Raw genomic sequence first — 17900 nt, 5'->3', positions numbered from 1 at the left:
GTTCCCCTGAAACTTGTGTAAGAAGAACACAGATTTCATTGCCTACGAGGGGTGTCCGGGAGAACTCGAAGGCGGCGAAGCTCGTGGCTGCCGCGGTCTCGCTCAGTCGCTGAGTCGCTGTCGAACATTGGAGAAGCGCCGCTAACCTGATCGGGGGAATCTGCTGGGGCCCTCCGAGGCGCGCTATACCGGATCAAGAAGCTCTCCAGAAAAGAGGCCACCTTTGAGATTCTCCCCTCGACCAGCTACCAGCTCTTATATATCAGATACCCCCTCACCACCCCCTTTCCCTTTCTTCTTCCTCGTGCTGAGCTGTGGTGTGTCCTTCTGCTTCGTCGCCCCTTATTTTTGCTGCTTTTCCTCCACGGAGGATTCGTAATTGGGTCTGTTTGTCTCTTGTCTGCGCTGCCCTCTCCACTTAGCCCGGGCGTCCTTGTAGAGCGCTTGCATCCACCATGCGTTTCAACGCAGCTCTGGCCTCTGCGCTCGTCTCCTCTGCCACTCTGATGGGCTATGCCCATGCAGAGGAGACGGAGCCTGTTGCGGATGCCACAACCTCTGTCGCTGAGAAGCCCACCTTCACGGTATGTTCTGCTGTTTACTATCCGAGCTCCCGTCTCCGCACCTGCTAATGGTAAGCTAGCCCACTTCGCTGAAAGCTCCTTTCCTGGAACAATTCACGGACGACTGGGAGACACGATGGACCCCCTCCCACGCCAAGAAGCAAGATTCCAAGTCGGATGAGGACTGGGCCTACGTTGGCACCTGGGCGGTCGAGGAGCCCACCGTCCTGAAGGGTATCGAGGGCGACAAGGGTCTCGTCGTCAAGAACCCTGCGGCCCATCACGCTATCTCCGCCAAGTTCCCCAAGAAGATCGACAACAAGGACAAGACCCTGGTGGTCCAGTATGAGGTCAAGCTGCAGAGTAAGTAGTGGTCGCTGCGACTGCGTTTGGCCGTTGCTGACAATGCTTTTTCCAGACTCCCTGGTCTGTGGTGGAGCCTACTTGAAGCTCCTTCAGGACAACAAGAAGCTTCACGCTGAGGAGTTCTCGAACGCCTCTCCGTATGTGATCATGTTTGGTCCCGACAAGTGCGGTGCTACCAACAAGGTAAGAGAGATCCGTTCAAACTTTTGGCCTGCGACAGCTGTTGACGACATTCCAGGTCCACTTCATCTTCAGACACAAGAACCCCAAGACTGGCGAGTACGAGGAGAAGCACCTCAAGGCTCCTCCAGGCATCCGTACCACCAAGACGACTACTCTCTACACCCTGATCGTCAAGCCCGACCAGTCTTTCCAGATCCTTATCGACGGCGAGGCTGTGAAGAACGGCACTCTTCTTGAGGACTTCACTCCTCCAGTCAACCCTGAGAAGGAGATTGACGACCCCAAGGACAAGAAGCCGGATGACTGGGTTGACGAGGTCAAGATTCCCGACCCCGATGCCAAGAAGCCTGACGACTGGGATGAGGATGCCCCCTATGAGATTGTCGACGAGGAGGCTACCAAGCCGGATGACTGGCTCGAGGACGAGCCCACCAGCATCCCCGACCCTGAGGCTGAGAAGCCTGAGGACTGGGATGACGAGGAGGACGGTGACTGGATCCCCCCGACGATCCCCAACCCTAAGTGCAACGAGGTCTCTGGATGCGGTCCCTGGACTCCTCCGATGAAGAAGAACCCGGCGTACAAGGGCAAGTGGACTCCTCCAATGATCGACAACCCTGCCTACAAGGGACCTTGGGCGCCTCGCAAGATCCCCAACCCGAACTACTTCGAGGACAAGACCCCATCCAACTTTGAGCCCATGGGCGCTGTAAGTATTAAGTTCACATAAATACTAGATGCAGAAGCTGACTGGCTGGCAGATTGGCTTTGAGATCTGGACCATGCAGAACGACATCTTGTTCGACAACATCTACATTGGCCACTCGATCGAGGACGCTGAGAAGTTCCGCAAGGAGACCTTTGACGTCAAGAAGCCGATTGAGCTTGCTGAGGAGGAGGCGCAGAAGCCCAAGAAGGATGACAAGGCGACCACCGGCGTCAGCTTCCGCGAGGACCCCGTCACCTACGTCCGTGAGAAGGCCGACCTCTTCATCACCCTGGCCAAGGCGGACCCGATCCACGCTGTGAAGACTGTGCCAGAGATTGCTGGCGGTCTCGGCGCTCTGCTGCTTACCATGGTGCTGATCATCGTGGGAGCTGTCAGCGTCAGCACCCCAGCGGCTGCTCCGGCCGGCAAGAAGGCGGAGAAGAGCAAGGAGGGCAAGGACAAGGCAGAAGCTACCAGCTCCTCCGCGGACACCAAGAGCGGAGCCACCAAGCGAAACACTCGATCTGCTTCGAACGAGTAAAGAGGCAGAGACCAACGGAATTTTCAAGATAAAACAATGATGTCACTGCAGCGAATATTCTCAGCTACCGCAGTCTTGAAATGATGGAAACGCTTGGAGAGGCGCCGTAGAAAAACTTTTCCAGAAAGATGTTATGAGACACGAAGACCGGGGAAATTCCCTTGCCACTCGAGCAAGGACGTGGATTTGTAAAGTACACCTGATGGGGAGATCATCTCCTCTGGCTTTTGATGTCTTCAGTTTTTTGATGCCTTTTATTTTTCTTACAGAACTTTTCCAGTTCTGGTCGGCGTTGTTAGTGAGAACGTATGTTCTTTGTTCATGTTGACTTCGTAATAGCAGTGAGCCGGTAATATGAGCGCTTAGCGTCGGATAACGATTTCGGAGTAACATGTCGCTTTAGTTCTCTGTGCTCTCCTATACTCCAGACTTGTAGACTGTGAGAACGCTTGGGTTCACTTGCCAGGAAGGATGTCAACAGATACGCTATATCCTGCCACCTCAACAGGGCATCCAGCGGTCTATCTATCTCGGCATCAGGCCTGGTCATCCGTCTATCGCTGTTATCAGCATATCAGTGTATCAGCTATCGGACCGGTATCGAGCGGCCTCGGCGCCGCCAGCGACTCAGAGGCCGCGGTTTCCCCCGGGGAGCGACCTCGGGCGAGAGAGCAACAGCTGGGGAAACCATGGCATCCCTTCGCTCTTCGCCTCTCCTCTTTTTCTCTTTTTCTTCCTCTTCATGTTCTCTATCTTTCGTATCTTCTATCTGCTGATTCCCTATCTCTCTCCTCCATAGCCTCCCTCTTTCCTGTCCTCTCTTAATCATGGCTGCCCGCCGTTCTCTCGCCCGCTCCATCCCCGCGCTCCGCGCTGCCTCTCCCCGCACGACCCTCGTGAGCACCTCTTCTTCCAGAATAGCCGCAGCAGGAGCATCAGCATCGCTTTCATCCTCAATGGCACCATCTTCGATCTCAGCTTCAGCTCCTCAGAGAGCTTCGACCCCCCTGATTGCTGCGCGTCGGCTCCATGCCACCGCTAGCCAGCTCTCCCCCGCAACCACTACGGCCGCCACCACGGCCACCGAGTACCCAACCTCCCATGATCCGATCGCCAACCCCATTGACACAACCAACTTTATTGACAACAAATTTGTTCCATCCAAAGCGACCACATGGATTGACCTGCACGATCCTGCTACGAACAACCTCATCACTCGCGTGCCCCAGAGCACGGATGAGGAGCTGCGCGCGGCTGTCGAATCCGCCCAGAAGGCGTTCCCCGCATGGCGCGCTACCAGCATCATGGCCAAGCAGCAGATTCTGTTCAAGTTTGTGAACCTCATCCGTGCCAACTGGGACCGTCTGGCTGCCTCCATTACCCTTGAGCAGGGCAAGACCTTTGCCGACGCCAGGGGAGATGTCCTGCGTGGTCTCCAGGTTGCAGAGACTGCATGTGGAATTACCACTCAGATCACCGGCGAGGTGCTCGAGGTTGCCAAGGACATGGAGACGAGGAGCTACCGGGAGCCATTGGGCGTTGTTGCGGCCATCTGCCCCTTTAGTAAGTTCCAAGACCCTTCCCCACGGGGAAAGCGGATGTGGACCCACGCTGACCACCCCCCAGACTTCCCCGCCATGATCCCTCTCTGGTGCATTCCCATCGCAACCGTGACCGGCAACACCCTGATCCTCAAGCCCTCGGAGCGTGACCCTGGCGCTGCCATGATTCTGGCAGAGCTGGCCAGGGACGCGGGCTTCCCAGATGGTGTCATCAACATCGTCCACGGTGCTGCCAAGACCGTCGACTTTATCATCGACGAGCCTGCCATCAAGGCCATCAGCTTTGTCGGCAGCAACCGCGCTGGCGAGTACATCTACACCCGCGGCTCGGCCAATGGAAAGCGTGTCCAGGCAAACCTGGGCGCGAAGAACCACGCCGCCCTCCTGCCCGACGCCAACAAGAACCACGCCATCAATGCGATCGTCGGCGCCGCCTTTGGCGCTGCAGGCCAGCGCTGCATGGCGCTCAGCACGCTTGTAACTATCGGAGAGACCAAGGAATGGCTTCCTGAGATCGCTGAGCGGGCTAAGGCCCTGAATGTCAACGGTGGCTTCGAGGAGGGCGCAGACCTCGGGCCCGTCATCAGCCCGGAGAGCAAGAAGCGGATCGAAGACCTGATCGCCAGTGCGGAAGCGGAGGGTGCCACCATCCTGCTGGATGGACGGGGATACAAGCCTGAGAAGTACCCCAACGGCAACTTTGTAAGCGCCAGCCTTCTCTCTTTAATCTTTCTTTATTTCTATGCAGCAATGCTAACTGCATACTACAGGTCGGTCCCACCATCATCACCAACGTCACCCCCGACATGAAATGCTACAAGGAGGAGATCTTCGGCCCCGTCCTTGTCTGCCTCAACGTCGACACCCTTGATGATGCCATTGCCCTCATCAACCGCAACGAGTACGGCAACGGTGCTGCCGTCTTCACCCGCTCTGGCTCCACGGCCTCCCGCTTCCAGAAGGACATTGAGGCCGGCCAGGTTGGCATCAACGTGCCCATCCCCGTCCCGCTGCCCATGTTCTCCTTCACGGGCAACAAAAAGAGTATCGCTGGTGGCGGTGCCAACACCTTCTACGGCAAGCCCGGACTGCAGTTCTACACGCAGCAGAAGACGGTTACGAGTCTGTGGCGCGCGGAGGATGCTGTTAGCACGAAGGCCAGCGTGGTTATGCCGACGCAGCAGTAGGCGGGTGACATATTATCACTAATCTTTTGAAATCTCTATATTTTTGACATTCACGAAGTATGATATCCGTGCAATTTATACGCCAGTTAGGTAAATTGGACCGTGGAAAGAGGAAGCAAAACCAAAATGAAAATTACCTAGTTTATATATGCCTAGGCACTATGTGAGAATGATGAAAAGATAGCAGAGAAATCTTCAGAGAGAACTACCGAACCAGGTCCTCTTTTTGTCCAAATCGAAAACTTACCGTGTAGCAGAAAATAAGTAGTAGCTTTTTCGTTTACAAGGAAAGATGCAATTGGTCTGGTGCCTGTAGTCGATTCCACTCAGATGCTTGCATCTGTTTATAATGTATTAAATGATCTCTTACGCAGCAATTTCCTTTTATTCTTCTTCTATTTCTATCTATTCTATGTTCTTTCGTTCTTGCTTTTCCCTCATTCTCATATTCCCAGTCTGTTTGCAATATTTGCAGTTCAGTTCTGCATCGACTAGCTGCCTTTCTTTTATTTTATGTGTTTGCTGCTGATAGACATAAAAAAATACAGTCTGTGTGGAAAGGAGAAGACAAGTTCACATCTTTAGGGTGTATGTAAATTCAATTTCCATGTACAGTACATACATAGATTCTTTCCTTTTTTGACCTTTTTTTAGAGAGTTCTTCTCAGAAACAGAACAGTACAGTACATACCTCTTCTGATTAGGTAGGTAGGTACGTATACCTTGACCGGCTCTAACAATACCTAGATAGGTATGCATTTACTATACTTCCTCAGCACAGTCACTCTATCTAACCTATCTCTAATCTGACAAGCAGTCTTAGCCCTGCATTTTGATTATATTAATCTTTAATGCCCCAAAGAGGCAATGCATTGGCACTCACAATTAATTTTGCCTTACCTTATCCAGAGCCGGTGCATGCATTAGTACTTCCATTTTTATGTTATATACCTTAAATTGAATGTATCTGCACATACGGTGGTTGCGCGGATATATAGGTAGGAATAAGACTTTTGACAAAGCTTGGCCCCCATTCCAAGCCTTCAGATAGGTGCCAAAGGGGTCAAAAATGAGGCACTAAGTTAGGTCGAGCCCGCCCCCAGAGTCCCCAGCTCCACCTCCAGATACTTTGCCTATCACCGGATATACGTGTAACATTTGAAGCCAAAAACCCCTCTCTTCTCATTCCCAATCATCACCTAGACCTTGCTCCTGTTCAATTTGCAGCAAAAGAAAGACTTGGACTTGGATCATGGTCAAAAGTATTTTGCGTACCCTGTTGGCTACGTGCCTCACTTCTGCGCACTTTGTTCACGCGGCAGACTACGGCGTTGGCTTCGACCTGTCACTTGACTATGGGTAAGAACGATGCCAGATTCATGACGATGAGGCTAAATATTTGCAATGCAAAACAAAGCGTCACCAGCGTCTATTTTGCAAACGGTTCCACCGTCGACATTGCCAAAAAAATCGAAGGCGGTCCGGCGTAATAACAGACGATGCGTGCACCGGAGAGGAGGACGACGACGACCCGGCGCAGCTCATCCTCAAAGTCGACTACACCCGTGCGGCGCTGACGGCCCTCGTGGTGTTCGAGGACTGCGGCGTGTTCGAGCACCGGCGCGTATTGCACGACACGCGCCTCGATGCCGACGGTCTTGGTCTTTCATCCAACAGCAGCCGTGACGATCTCGCGCGTGCCCTCCGCGACCCACACCCGTCTGCCGCTCGAAGACGACGGCAATGGCGTCGAGTTGAAGTCGATCAGCGACGTGGTCCTGCTGGGCGAGTCGGCAAGGGAACCCGCGGCTACACGATGTACTGAAGGAAGTTCTGGGCGAGCAGCTTGTCACGACTATCAATGACGGGCGAAACACGGGGGTCATTGATCCTCTCTTTGCCGCTTCGAGGGGCCTTGCGTGGGACTGTTGGATGGAATGAATTTCGATTCCCGGCAATAATGATTGATGACGAACGTGATGAACTTGCTGTGGTGAACTAATGTCTGATGGCTAAGCCAATGATTGGGGGTTCAAGATCGAGTTGGATTGTATAATGAAATGAATCCTAAACGTGCAGCACTTGTTGATGACTTGATATTCCCATTCATATCTATTTGTCTGAGAGAGAGGACAGTGGCTATTACTACTAGTACTACCACTGTTGAGATTCAACTAATTTGTTTGCTGTTATTATTATCAATTGCAGGCTCTCCTACCTACCTACCTACCTACCTACCTAGGTAACCTTCCCTCATTCCAACCTCAGAAGTTAGATAAAGTTAGATAGATAGATAGTTCTGCCAACCTTGGCCGACCGACCGACATCCTCCCTTCATTCAAAAAGAAAGGGCATTTTATTTTATATAGGTAACTAGGAAGGTTTTTTTCGCCGGCGGCATTGTGTAAATGGAATAGTCCAACAAGCTTCCCTTCCCTTTATCCATAGGTAGGTAGGTAGGTAGGTATAGTAGGTAGACAATACAGAATGGTTTATTTACACCCCCATCACGCTTCAGGCTTCGAATCGGATAATTAGGTACCTAGGTAGTACAGGTAATATCCTCGCCGGAGCGAGTTAGGTAGTAGGTAGTAGGTACCTAACCTAACCTATACCCAACACCCATAGGTTGGGTACAGTCTGCCTGCTTAACTCGCTGAAGCATTAGGTATAGGTAGCGAGAACAGTGGACCATTTACCTATCAATACCTACCTAGGTAAGTAGGTACCTAGGTACTTAACTTCCTGATCTTTTCTTCTGGTTTACAGTACGGTATAGGCTACTAGTAGGTATATGTTATGTAGTACCCCCGCCCCGGCGGGCATTGGGCATTTGCTAAATAAATAATAAATAGTCCAAGTCAAGTCCAAGTCCAAACGGGGGAAAAAAAGTCAAAGTATGCTTGCTCAGCATTACCAAATCTGTAATCTTTTGCAAGAGATAAATGTCTACTTACCTACATCTTTATATCTGCATCTTTTCTTTCCTTCTCATTAAATAGATATAAATAAATATTATATATATAACATATGCTAGTCAGGAAAGTACCTAATAACAACCAAGTCCAACTAACTGAAAAACTCACTCGCAAAAAAAAAAAAAATCCAGATTTCAATTCAAAACCCCCTGAAATCTAATAATCCAGATTGCAAGTTGAAGTTGAGCTCATGTCAGAACATGGCAAATATTAGGTGTAAAGCTTTGCTAAGGTGCTTTACTTTTCAATTCAACGAGGACTTGTTATTTTATCGGAGTTGCAAATGATCTCTATTAATGTCAAACTGGGTTCCGTTGTGGGGTTTTGACTACGTAGAATGGTGACACCAATTCAGGTGAACATGGTCATCTGCTCATTGCTCATAATAATAGCTTTCTAGCTAATAGCTCTGTGCCTAGGCACAGCTTCTCAGGGTATCAGGTTGACGACTCGGGTCGTAGAACTAACTTCTAGGAGAAACTCAGCAAACTTCCATCAGCTTGAGGTCGAATGCCTCCCCTGATTGCGATGGCGAGACCAGTGCGAAAAAACCAACTGGCACAGCCGTTGCGCAAAGTCCCTTTCCGCACATTTATTGCCCGCATACGCCTTTCTAACTGCAACAGTACTATGAACGACGGTTATTGGTATGGGTACGGAATAGGCAGTAGTTTACTCCTTCCGGCCCAGGAAGGTGTAGACAAGGCGGCCAAGCTGGTACTGGCCGTCCTTGGCGACGACGACGCGGCGGGTGTAGCGGCGTTCGCCGTTGATGGTCTCGAAGCCCCAGACCTGTTGCAGCCGGCGTTAGCTTCTAGTAATAGAAAACAATCTGACCTCTAGGAGGATACGAACCTGCTCCGCCGTCCAGCCAACATCCTTATTCTTCACCCAGCTCTGGACCCAAATGCCCTCTCCCTCGCCAAGCTCCACACCATCACCCTCCTTGGCCTCCTCGACAAGGAACCCTTCCGTCTCGGTGCCATCGGGCAGAATCTCACCCCTCAGGAACCGTCTAACGGTGTTATCATCCACGCCATTACCCCCGATCTTCGTCTGCACATCGACATCGGGGCGGACCTTGCCGTTCTCGTCCTTGGAGCCGCGGACGAACCGGCTCTGGCCGACGCAGTTGCCAAAGATGTGGTCGGAGTGTTCACGCTCGACCCAGGACAGGACGCGCTTCTCGGTCGTGCCCCTGATGCCGCCCGTGGCGGTCTGCTCGACGTCGATGTGGACGATGGGTTTGTTGTCGGCGGCAGGGTCGGCTTCGGCGTACTCGGAGATGGAGAGGGTGATGGTCGCGTAGCTGATGGCTTTGCGGGTGATCCAGCTGATGCCTTGCTGTGCAAAGTTAGCGGTGCACGTAGCCAGAAGATAATCCTGAACTGATGTGGCAGGAAGTTGCGGGATCATGTGAAAACATTGGCTTTCACAACGACAGAATTCATAGATCAGAACTATAAACAGCGAAAAAGACAGAAAAGAGGATGGCACGTACCAGCTTCAGGATCGGGTCTGTAGGCGTCGAGAGGGTTTTGTCCTGTGGTTAGCAGGTCAGCAGCTCATCCAGCGGAACAGCTATGCCCGATGACTGTCCAGCTCTGGGATAGGATAAGAGAGACGAAGACTCATGCAGTCAGACGCAGGGACATACCATGACCCAGGTACCGTTGAGGTCCTGCACAGTGACGTCTGCGGGGGCAGCCATGGTGTCGGATTAACTGGTCTTTTTTTCTTTTTTTTTCGCAACTGGGGTTCTCTCTTTCTTTTGCCGTCCTGTGGAGAGGAGGAGACCGCTGATGGAATAGGAATAACAGATGCGATTGGGAGAGATGGAGGCAGAGGTAGAAGTCTGTATGGGTTGTCCAGGAGAGAGAGAGGGAGGGAGAGAGAGACGGAGCTACTAAAGTATACTCGGGGCAGCCGTCACTCGCCGAGGCAGAGCGCCGCGTGCATGTGGAAGGCGTGAGGAGAGCCGCCATCCCCGCTGCGATCTATCAAACCTGTCGATCTCCCCTCGTTCTCTTCCCGGTCGTCCTAGGTGACTGCTAGGGACCTTCTGCACCCTCGGAATCGCTCTCGTCTCCGCATCGCATCATATGAATGCTTGGCTGCTGCTTAGCGCGCTGTCTCTCTACAGCACCCCGCGACCCGACCCACGACGGCCAACTCCGGTGTCTGTGGCGTGCTGATCGGCTCATGCGTCAATCGGGATAAAAAAGAACCCATGGTGAATGGTCTGCTCGTCCATCACGGGTACCTTGCGGAACTCGAGGGGCTAGGCATGGGCTTAAAGAGCGTCCTGGGGACCCCGGGGGCTCAGGAACACGAGGACCTCGCTGGCGGCATATACATATATATACAAGTTCATTGCTCTCTCAATGTCTCTATAACTCATGCCCACATCATCGACCCTACATGCATGGATATCAAACAAACACAAAACCGTGTGCAAACGCCCCTTATCCTGAGTATGGCTTTCCGTCCTTCAACAGCCCCACGACCAGCGGGGGGCGTCCTGGCTTCCCGTCAATCGGCAGCTCGTTGACGAAGCCCCAGTGCGTCGAGCTCTTCCAGCCCTTCTGCTTCCAGTCGTTGAGCGTGCCCTTGGGGAAGAAGTCGCAGACGTCCTGCAGCGAGGGGTCGTGCCCGATGGCCACGAACACGTTCTCGTCGCCGTCGAACTCGATCAGCTTGTCGACGGACTTCTGCGCCTCCACGGCGTCGGTGTACCACGAGTCCGGGTCCGTCGACACGCGGTAGAAGGGCGTCGTGCGCGAGTGCTCCTGATCGGGGTGGCACGCCGTGAAGAGTGAGCACGGGCAGGGCATCGGGAGCCGCTTGTCCAGCTTCGTCTCGGTGGGGATGGTCTCGGGCATGGGAATGTACTCGGACGGCCGGTACGCGCCCGGGTAGTGGCAGACGTCGCCGCCCAGGAACACGAACGTGTCCGGGGTCGTGCGCACCAGGGCCGAGATGTGTCCCGGGGCGTGGCCCGGGACGTCGAGGAGATAGAAGCTTCCGTCGCCGAAGTAGTCGTGCGCGCGGAACTTGCCGATCTTCAGAGAGTCGTCGAACTCGATCTCCTGGATGTTGCGGCCCTCAAAGTCGGCCTCCCAGAACGGCGAGTCCTTGCCGGTCGGATAGCCAGGCAGGAAGGACTTCTTGAAGGGGCTGCCGACGACGATGTCGACGCTCTTGGGGAACAATTGGATGTTGCCGATGTGGTCCCAGTGGAAGTGGGACCAGACGACCGCGTCGATCGTGTTCAGGTCAACACCTCCCTCCTTGAGGATATCGGAGACGTCCTTCTCGATCCGCAGACCGGAGACACCCTTGCTCAGGATCGCGCTCACGACGCCTGGCGGGAGGTTCCACCAGTCCTTCCGCGTGCCGAGGTCGAACAGAACGCGCTTGTTCAGGCGCTTGTTCTGGACATAGAACGCGTACGTGGGCAGGTTGAGGTCCTCATGGCCTTTGATGGTCGGGCCAATCAAGGAGATGGTGGGCAGGGTCATGTCACATGTGGTGTTGATGAGAGAGACCTCACAGGTGTTGGAGGAGGCCGGGAGGTTGAGAGAGGGGGCCTTGACAGGCTTGATCTCGCCGTTCTGAGCCATGTTGCTTCAATGGGTTACAATCTTTTATCACGGCAGAGACAGAGAGATGATGAGCAGAAGGAGACAAGGGCGCGGGCATCTTCTTTTTTAAAGAGAGGGAGAATGGGGGCCTCAAAGCCCGAACCCCACAGCAGTACCCCGTACATGTTCCCCGGGCTCGTGGCTGGCCATCCATGTGGGGGAGCCACTGGCCCTGGCTGCGAGCGAAGTCCGAGAATCGACGCCATCACACAACCGAAAGAGTCTACCGTGCGGAGATTCGGAAGAGACAAGGTTATGCTTCTCTCTCTTCCCTTCGTCCATGCGACCGGCAAGCCTGCCGATTGACGCCCCGAATACATCTTATGGCTTTTTAAGCTCCTGAGCGATCGCACCGTTCGCCTCGTTCGCGGGCCGAAAGAAAATCCCCTCGGCCGGAAGATGATCACCGAGTATGGTCGAACGGTCAATCAACCGATCGTCATCGTCGCATTTTGTCTCCGAACCTCATGTGTGGGAGAGAAGCCCGGGGTTATGGAGGTTCTGGAGATCTTCCTGTTCTTTCGCGAGATCCGCAGGACTTGGATTGGTTGGCCAAGTAGTTCTCTCGGCACTGGAGAGGGCCAGCCCCGCCGCCCAGCGCCAGGGCAGCGGCGCCCATGGTTATGGCACGACTAAACTAATTAACAGTCAAGCAAAAAAAATTGGGCGGCGATGGATCTCCGAGTTCGGTAGCTGATTCTGATTTTGGCCGAAAGCAGATGATGAAATGCCGAGGTTGCCAAGACCTTGGGTTCATCTGAATTTCGTCAGATTGAGATTCTTGCTTATCATGGTGACCGTGACCGGTGACCTCATATGAGCGCCGATCACCTCGGTGCCTCACTTTGCAGTCTATACGGAGTATGCAGCACGCAGCGCGTACGCATGCAGCTTCTCTAGGCGCGCCTCCATGCGCCTACCATACCATAGCCACGGCGCTGGCCCCCCTTTGCGGCTTTGCCCCTGGGTCCAAGTCTCCAAGAAAGAGTCCCAAGACCTGGTTAAGCGAGACGCTAGCTGGTCTTTTCTGCCTTGGCGATGGAGTATGGTCCCCATCAAAATGATCAAATTGGGGCTTTCGGCTTTGGTTTTTCATTCGCCTCACCTGACTTTGCTGCATTGGGATTCTACGGTTCTAACTTCTTAGGTAGGTACCTAACTGTACGGATTATGACTGCTAAGCGGGAAAAGCGTGTTGCATTAATTTACTTATGCAGGACAGAGTGTGTATTAATATTAGTACTAGCTGGGTAGGTACCTAGGTAGGTGTCTTGTGACCTCTTTTTACCTGTCTGTAGCTCTGAAGTATGTAGGAATTTTTTTTGGAGCTGTACCTTGGCTCTTCTTGTACTTCTCTCTCTCACCCTCTCCCTCGTAGCGTACTTACTGCAAAGCGGCTCTTTTTTGTCTTTGTCTTGTCTTATGGGGAGAAGTACACACATGAGACTGAGATTTCAGTCTGAAGAAACTTTCCACAAGCTTTAAAGCAGACTTAACGCTCCCTCCTGGAAGGGGGAGAGGAGGAGGAGGGGGGTACATGCATATGCAAACACCGAGGTGAAGGCGAGAGAGCAAGGAGAAGAGAATAGGATAGAGTGGAGGGACCTGATATAACCTCTCAGCAACAGGTCTTATAATAATGTTGACAAGATCAGGTGTTCTAGAGAGAGATAGGACGTTGATCTAAAAAGCAAAAAGGAGAACCTTACTCTTATTGGAAGTAGCATATTTTGGAGTAGCGTTGGTGCTCTTCTCCAGCTGTAATTGTACATAGCTGTGGAGAAAGAGAAAGTAATCATGATCTACTTCCCCTCTTCAGTCCTTCTGTCCTAATAGCTATAGCTATAGCTAAAGATTCGCCCGTCATAATTTAATTACCTCGGAATTATGCTTTTTTTCTCATCTACCGCCAAGGGATTTCTTGCTTGCTTGGTCGGCTTCGAGTTTGAGTTTCAGCAGCAGCAGCAGCAGGAAAAGTCGATAGAGGGCCGCAGTATGTCCCCCGTTGCAGTGAAGGGGAGTCCTCATCGTCTCTTTATCATAGATGTTCTCTTCTCCGCAGTTAGTGATGCGCTGCAGTCGAGAAACATCTAAACCAGATCCCTGTTTTGCTTATAGGGGGGGACCTGTTCATAATAACGGACGGAAGGCACCGCACCACAACATCATGGAATGCTGTGCGTCTGTCTCCCTTGGAATGATCGACAGCGTTTTATGTCTGCTCCTCTCTCGCTCTCTGTCTCTCTCTCCAGCAGCAATTGTATAGTCTCAGGCCAAAACTTTTTGGGGATCCGTATGATCTCCACAGCTGCGCTGCGTGGAGAGCAGTTTTGTCATCACCCACCCCGGGTGTTAGGATCTGTAGCAGCCCCCAGAAGAAGAAGAAGAAGAAGAAGAAGAAGAAGAAGAAGCCTCGCCACTTCGATTTTTGCACTCTGTGGATGTCTCTCTCTCTGTCTCTATAGTCCAGCTGTCAGGTCAGGCGGACAGCGGCTGTAGGCGAGAAAAAAAAGATAAATAAAAATAAAGCTCTACCTAAGATTTTTTTATGTGATGGTGTATTCAATAATAGGTAACAATGACCGAGGCTTTCTTCTAGCAGTAGCAGTAGAAAAGCAGACGGTCTCAGGATGGATGTCGACATTCATTCATTCAGACGCCATTATTACCTTAGTAGTTAGGGCTTTTTTCTCCAGTCCTTCAAAAAGGGATCGGACGGAAGTCATGATGATGACTGTTACCGCTGCTGCTGCTGTTGATGTTGATTACTATCACCAATCCATGCTTCCATTTCCCTCACTCCATCCAAGTTGAAGACTCGGGCCATAGGTAGGTCCTGTGGTCGCCATATAATGTCTATAGAGCTGCAATTTGAAAGGCCCGTAAGAAGAGAGAGATACCAACCATTCCCAATCCAATCCAATCGTCTTCAGCATTGTTACCATCACCATTACCGCCACCCCCTTCTGGCTGAAACCAGATCAGATCAGAATCGCCCCTTCGCCTTCTTCTTCACCCTCTCTGGCAGTGGTATCTGCTCTGCGCCCATCTCCAGGAGGAGCTGAGTGATCTCCCTCACATCCTTCGTAAGTAAGCCGCGCGTTGGAGAGAGAGAGAGCTGTGCACTACTAAATCTGGCCTATCGTTCCGTAAGCAAGCACCTTAGGTAGTCTCACTACATCCATCTACCTACTGAGCCTTAAGCCTGATGAAGGAGCTTTTTCCCCTTTCCATCCCTCATCACCTCGGGTCTGTCTCAATTCACTTGTCGACCCCCGGAATCGAGTACAGTACCTAAGCTCCCATATAAAAAATCCAATAACAAATCTCCCACCTCACGTGCCGCGCCGCATCGCAAAGTCGCTCAGTCAGTTACCTAGTGTCAGACTGCGCGAACCTCGTAATCCGAAGGTATGATGATGAAAGCTCTGATTATTCGAATCTACCTAAACTGACTGACTATTTATTCTTATGGAATTAGGGGTTAAGACCTTCCGAATATTTCTTTATTTAACGATCCCGAGACATTTTCATGAAATATGAAAGGATATAACAAAGGAAAATAGGCGGTTTCGGGTATAGACAGTATGATTCCTTTATTGCAGGGATCATGACCTTCTGCAGATCCGAATCGGCGTGCGCTGACTAGGCTGATAGGTCTCTTGGCATACCACTAGGTTATAGTGGTAATATTCGGCTGACACCTAGTCAGCTCGTAGTTCTCTATGTATGCCTAGGGTATACCAGTATCCTGGATATTTTGAATCAAGAAAAAGGGGGAATAGTGAAATAAAATTCCCTCCGGACAAGTTTTTGTCGGATTCAATCAATCAATCAATCGAAACCCAAGGGGCCTTCATTCAGGTCGACCCAGACCCAGTCGCCTAGATTCATTCCTCCCTCAACTCTCAACATTCAACCCTTAAACTTCCAAACTCCCTGCCTGCCTGCTGTGTACAGCACTGCTGTGAGTTTTGGCGGCCTACAGTACTGTGCTATGCTACATCTTTTGTTGCCCCCTTCTCTGCTATCTGCTGTCTTGGCAGATTGCTATTGCCATTCTATAACCACATGACTTAAAAGCCACTGGAGAGTACCTAGACACTAGGTATTACAGGTTACAGACTCTAGACAAAGCCCAGCCTGGATTGCAATATAGCAAGAGCAGCAAGTTAAGTGGCTTGAACAGGGGGGTGCTGAAAGATATGGCAACCTACCTAGTGTATGTAGGTAGACTTACTAAGATAGTAAGATCCAACTTAATCTAATCTAATCTGATATGGTCCATCACTGGATGAATGATATCAAAATTACCTAACTACATGTATTTTCTACTAAAAAAAGAAAAAAAAATTCCCCGATCATCAGCATCAGCTCATCTCGATTAAGCATCCCTTTGTCAACAGATAGAGTGAGTAGTGACGGTGTTCATAAATTAATTAAAGACGCCAGTCAAAACGGAACAAGGACCACCAATGGATGGATGGATGGATGGATGACGGATGACGGATGGATGACGGATGTCTGAACTAGATAGGTTAGGTAGTTATCCGTATGTCTATTGAAATTAACTTAAAAAGAGCAAAAAGCCGACTATCTATCTTATCTAAGATCAACGCAAAAAAAAAAAGAAACTGATACGATAGTATAGTTGGATGATGATGATGATGACGATACATGCATCGATCAACTGATCAACTCATTCAGAGAAGTCAACAAACCAATCACAAAGACTTGACGTGAAGTCCTGGAAAGGTTCGTTACATGTTCGATTCGAGAGGCCGTTCCGCATGTCTAAATCTAATCTAATGGTATGGAAAAGAAGAAGAGGGAGAAGAAATGCGCGAAATCGTTGTTGTTTCGTTTGTTTTTAGTTCTTCACAGCAGCGGGTTCTGCTTGTACTCCGGAACAGCCTTGCTGGAGTCCTTCTCGGACGCGGTGGTCTGCTCCTGCGCGGCCGGCGCGACGCTGGAGTTGTCGGCGGCCTTGGTGGCCGGGGCCTCTTCCTCCGACTCGGCTTCCGCGAGGAACTTCTCGGCCTCGAGGGCGGCGATACAGCCGGAGCCTGCAGCAGTCAGCCGTTGCTCTTAAGTTGGGAGGGATAGTGGGGAAGAGGATGCCTACCTGCACTGGTGATAGCCTGTCTGTACCGCTTGTCCTGCACGTCACCGGCAGCGAAAACACCCTCGACGCTGGTGTAGCTGGTGCCGGGCTTGGTCTTGATGTAACCGTCCTCGTCGAGCTCGACCTGGCCCTTGACCAGGGCGGTGGCCGGGTCGTGGCCGACGGCGTAGAAGAGACCGTTGGCCTCGACGATCTCCTCCGCACCTGTGACGGTGTCCTTGACGCGCAGATGGGTCATCAGGCCCCGGGGCTTGTCCTCACCCTTGACCTCGACAGCGACGGTGTTGAAGCGGACCTTCACCTTGGGGTGGGACAGCAGACGCTTCGCCATGGCCTTGCTGGCACGCAGCTTGTCCCTGCGGACCAGGACGGTGACGCTGCTGCCGTACTTGGCCAGGAACATGGCCTCCTCGGCCGCGGAGTCACCACCACCGATGACGTAGAGGGGCTTGTTGCGGAAGATGGGCACGGCACCGTCGCAGACGGCGCAGGCGCTGATTCCGTTCTGCCAGTAGGTCTCCTCACCAGGGAGGTTGAGACGACGAGCGTTGGCGCCCGTCGCGATGATGACGGCGTCGGCGGTGCGGGCGGGCTCCGCATCGGGGCCGTCCGCCCACTCCGTCCACAGCTTGAAGGGCCGTTTGGACAGGTCGACCCGGGAGATGGTCTCTGTGATGATCTCGGTGCCAAAGCGCTCCGATTGCTTGCGCATGTTCTCCATCAGCTCAGGGCCCCCGATGCCGGTGGGGAAACCCGGGAAGTTCTCTATGTCGGTGGTGGTGGTGAGCTGGCCACCGGCGGCGGTGCCGTTGGCGAGCATGCCCTCATAGAGCACGGGTTTTAGCTCTGCGCGGGAGAGGTATATGGCGGCCGTGTGCGCGGCGGGGCCGGAGCCGATAACTGCCAGGTGGCAAAGCGGTCAGTCAACTGCTGGAGACGGAGGGGAAAAGATTTCCAGGGAGACGTACTGACGACCTTGCTGTGCGGCGACATCTTGAAGGTGGAGGTGGAACTGACGCGCAGCGGCGTCGAGGGGAGAGAG

The 17900-nt window shown here is 52.3% G+C and overlaps 6 protein-coding genes across 6 annotated transcripts; 3 read left to right on the top strand and 3 right to left on the bottom strand.

The window, feature by feature from the left end:
• Positions 1-455: 455 nt before the first annotated feature.
• On the top strand, positions 456-2362 carry VTN00DRAFT_10132 (uncharacterized protein; the record flags this gene model as incomplete). Its single annotated transcript, XM_069426755.1, has 5 exons — positions 456-584; positions 644-926; positions 982-1112; positions 1168-1821; positions 1874-2362. The coding sequence occupies 5 exons, from the start codon at positions 456-458 to the stop codon at positions 2360-2362; spliced, it is 1686 nt and encodes a 561-aa protein (XP_069283894.1).
• Positions 2363-3189: 827 nt separating this feature from the next.
• Positions 3190-5111, top strand: VTN00DRAFT_10131 (uncharacterized protein; the record flags this gene model as incomplete). The annotated part of the gene is made up of 3 exons (XM_069426754.1): positions 3190-3925; positions 3989-4626; positions 4695-5111. 3 exons carry the CDS (start codon positions 3190-3192, stop codon positions 5109-5111), a joined length of 1791 nt encoding a protein of 596 aa, XP_069283893.1.
• Positions 5112-6363: 1252 nt separating this feature from the next.
• On the top strand, positions 6364-6936 carry VTN00DRAFT_10130 (uncharacterized protein; the record flags this gene model as incomplete). Its single annotated transcript, XM_069426753.1, has 2 exons — positions 6364-6470; positions 6588-6936. 2 exons carry the CDS (start codon positions 6364-6366, stop codon positions 6934-6936), a joined length of 456 nt encoding a protein of 151 aa, XP_069283892.1.
• A 1825-nt stretch (positions 6937-8761) lies between these two features.
• VTN00DRAFT_10129 (uncharacterized protein) lies at positions 8762-9800 on the bottom strand (the record flags this gene model as incomplete). Its single annotated transcript, XM_069426751.1, has 4 exons — positions 8762-8881; positions 8945-9433; positions 9591-9632; positions 9747-9800. The coding sequence occupies 4 exons, from the start codon at positions 9798-9800 to the stop codon at positions 8762-8764; spliced, it is 705 nt and encodes a 234-aa protein (XP_069283891.1).
• A 754-nt stretch (positions 9801-10554) lies between these two features.
• VTN00DRAFT_10128 (uncharacterized protein) lies at positions 10555-11712 on the bottom strand (the record flags this gene model as incomplete). The annotated part of the gene is made up of 1 exon (XM_069426750.1): positions 10555-11712. One exon carries the CDS (start codon positions 11710-11712, stop codon positions 10555-10557), a length of 1158 nt encoding a protein of 385 aa, XP_069283890.1.
• Positions 11713-16611: 4899 nt separating this feature from the next.
• On the bottom strand, positions 16612-17851 carry VTN00DRAFT_10127 (uncharacterized protein; the record flags this gene model as incomplete). Its single annotated transcript, XM_069426749.1, has 3 exons — positions 16612-16799; positions 16859-17758; positions 17827-17851. 3 exons carry the CDS (start codon positions 17849-17851, stop codon positions 16612-16614), a joined length of 1113 nt encoding a protein of 370 aa, XP_069283889.1.
• Between the last annotated feature and the right edge of the window lie 49 nt (positions 17852-17900).

The sequence above is a fragment of the Thermoascus crustaceus genome (assembly GCF_041956765.1).
Source record: "Thermoascus crustaceus strain CBS 181.67 unplaced genomic scaffold VTN00scaffold_9, whole genome shotgun sequence".
Taxonomy (NCBI): Eukaryota; Fungi; Ascomycota; class Eurotiomycetes; order Eurotiales; family Thermoascaceae; genus Thermoascus; species Thermoascus crustaceus.
The sequence above is the reverse complement of the archived record's forward strand: the minus strand, read 5'-3'. Positions and strand labels throughout refer to the sequence as shown.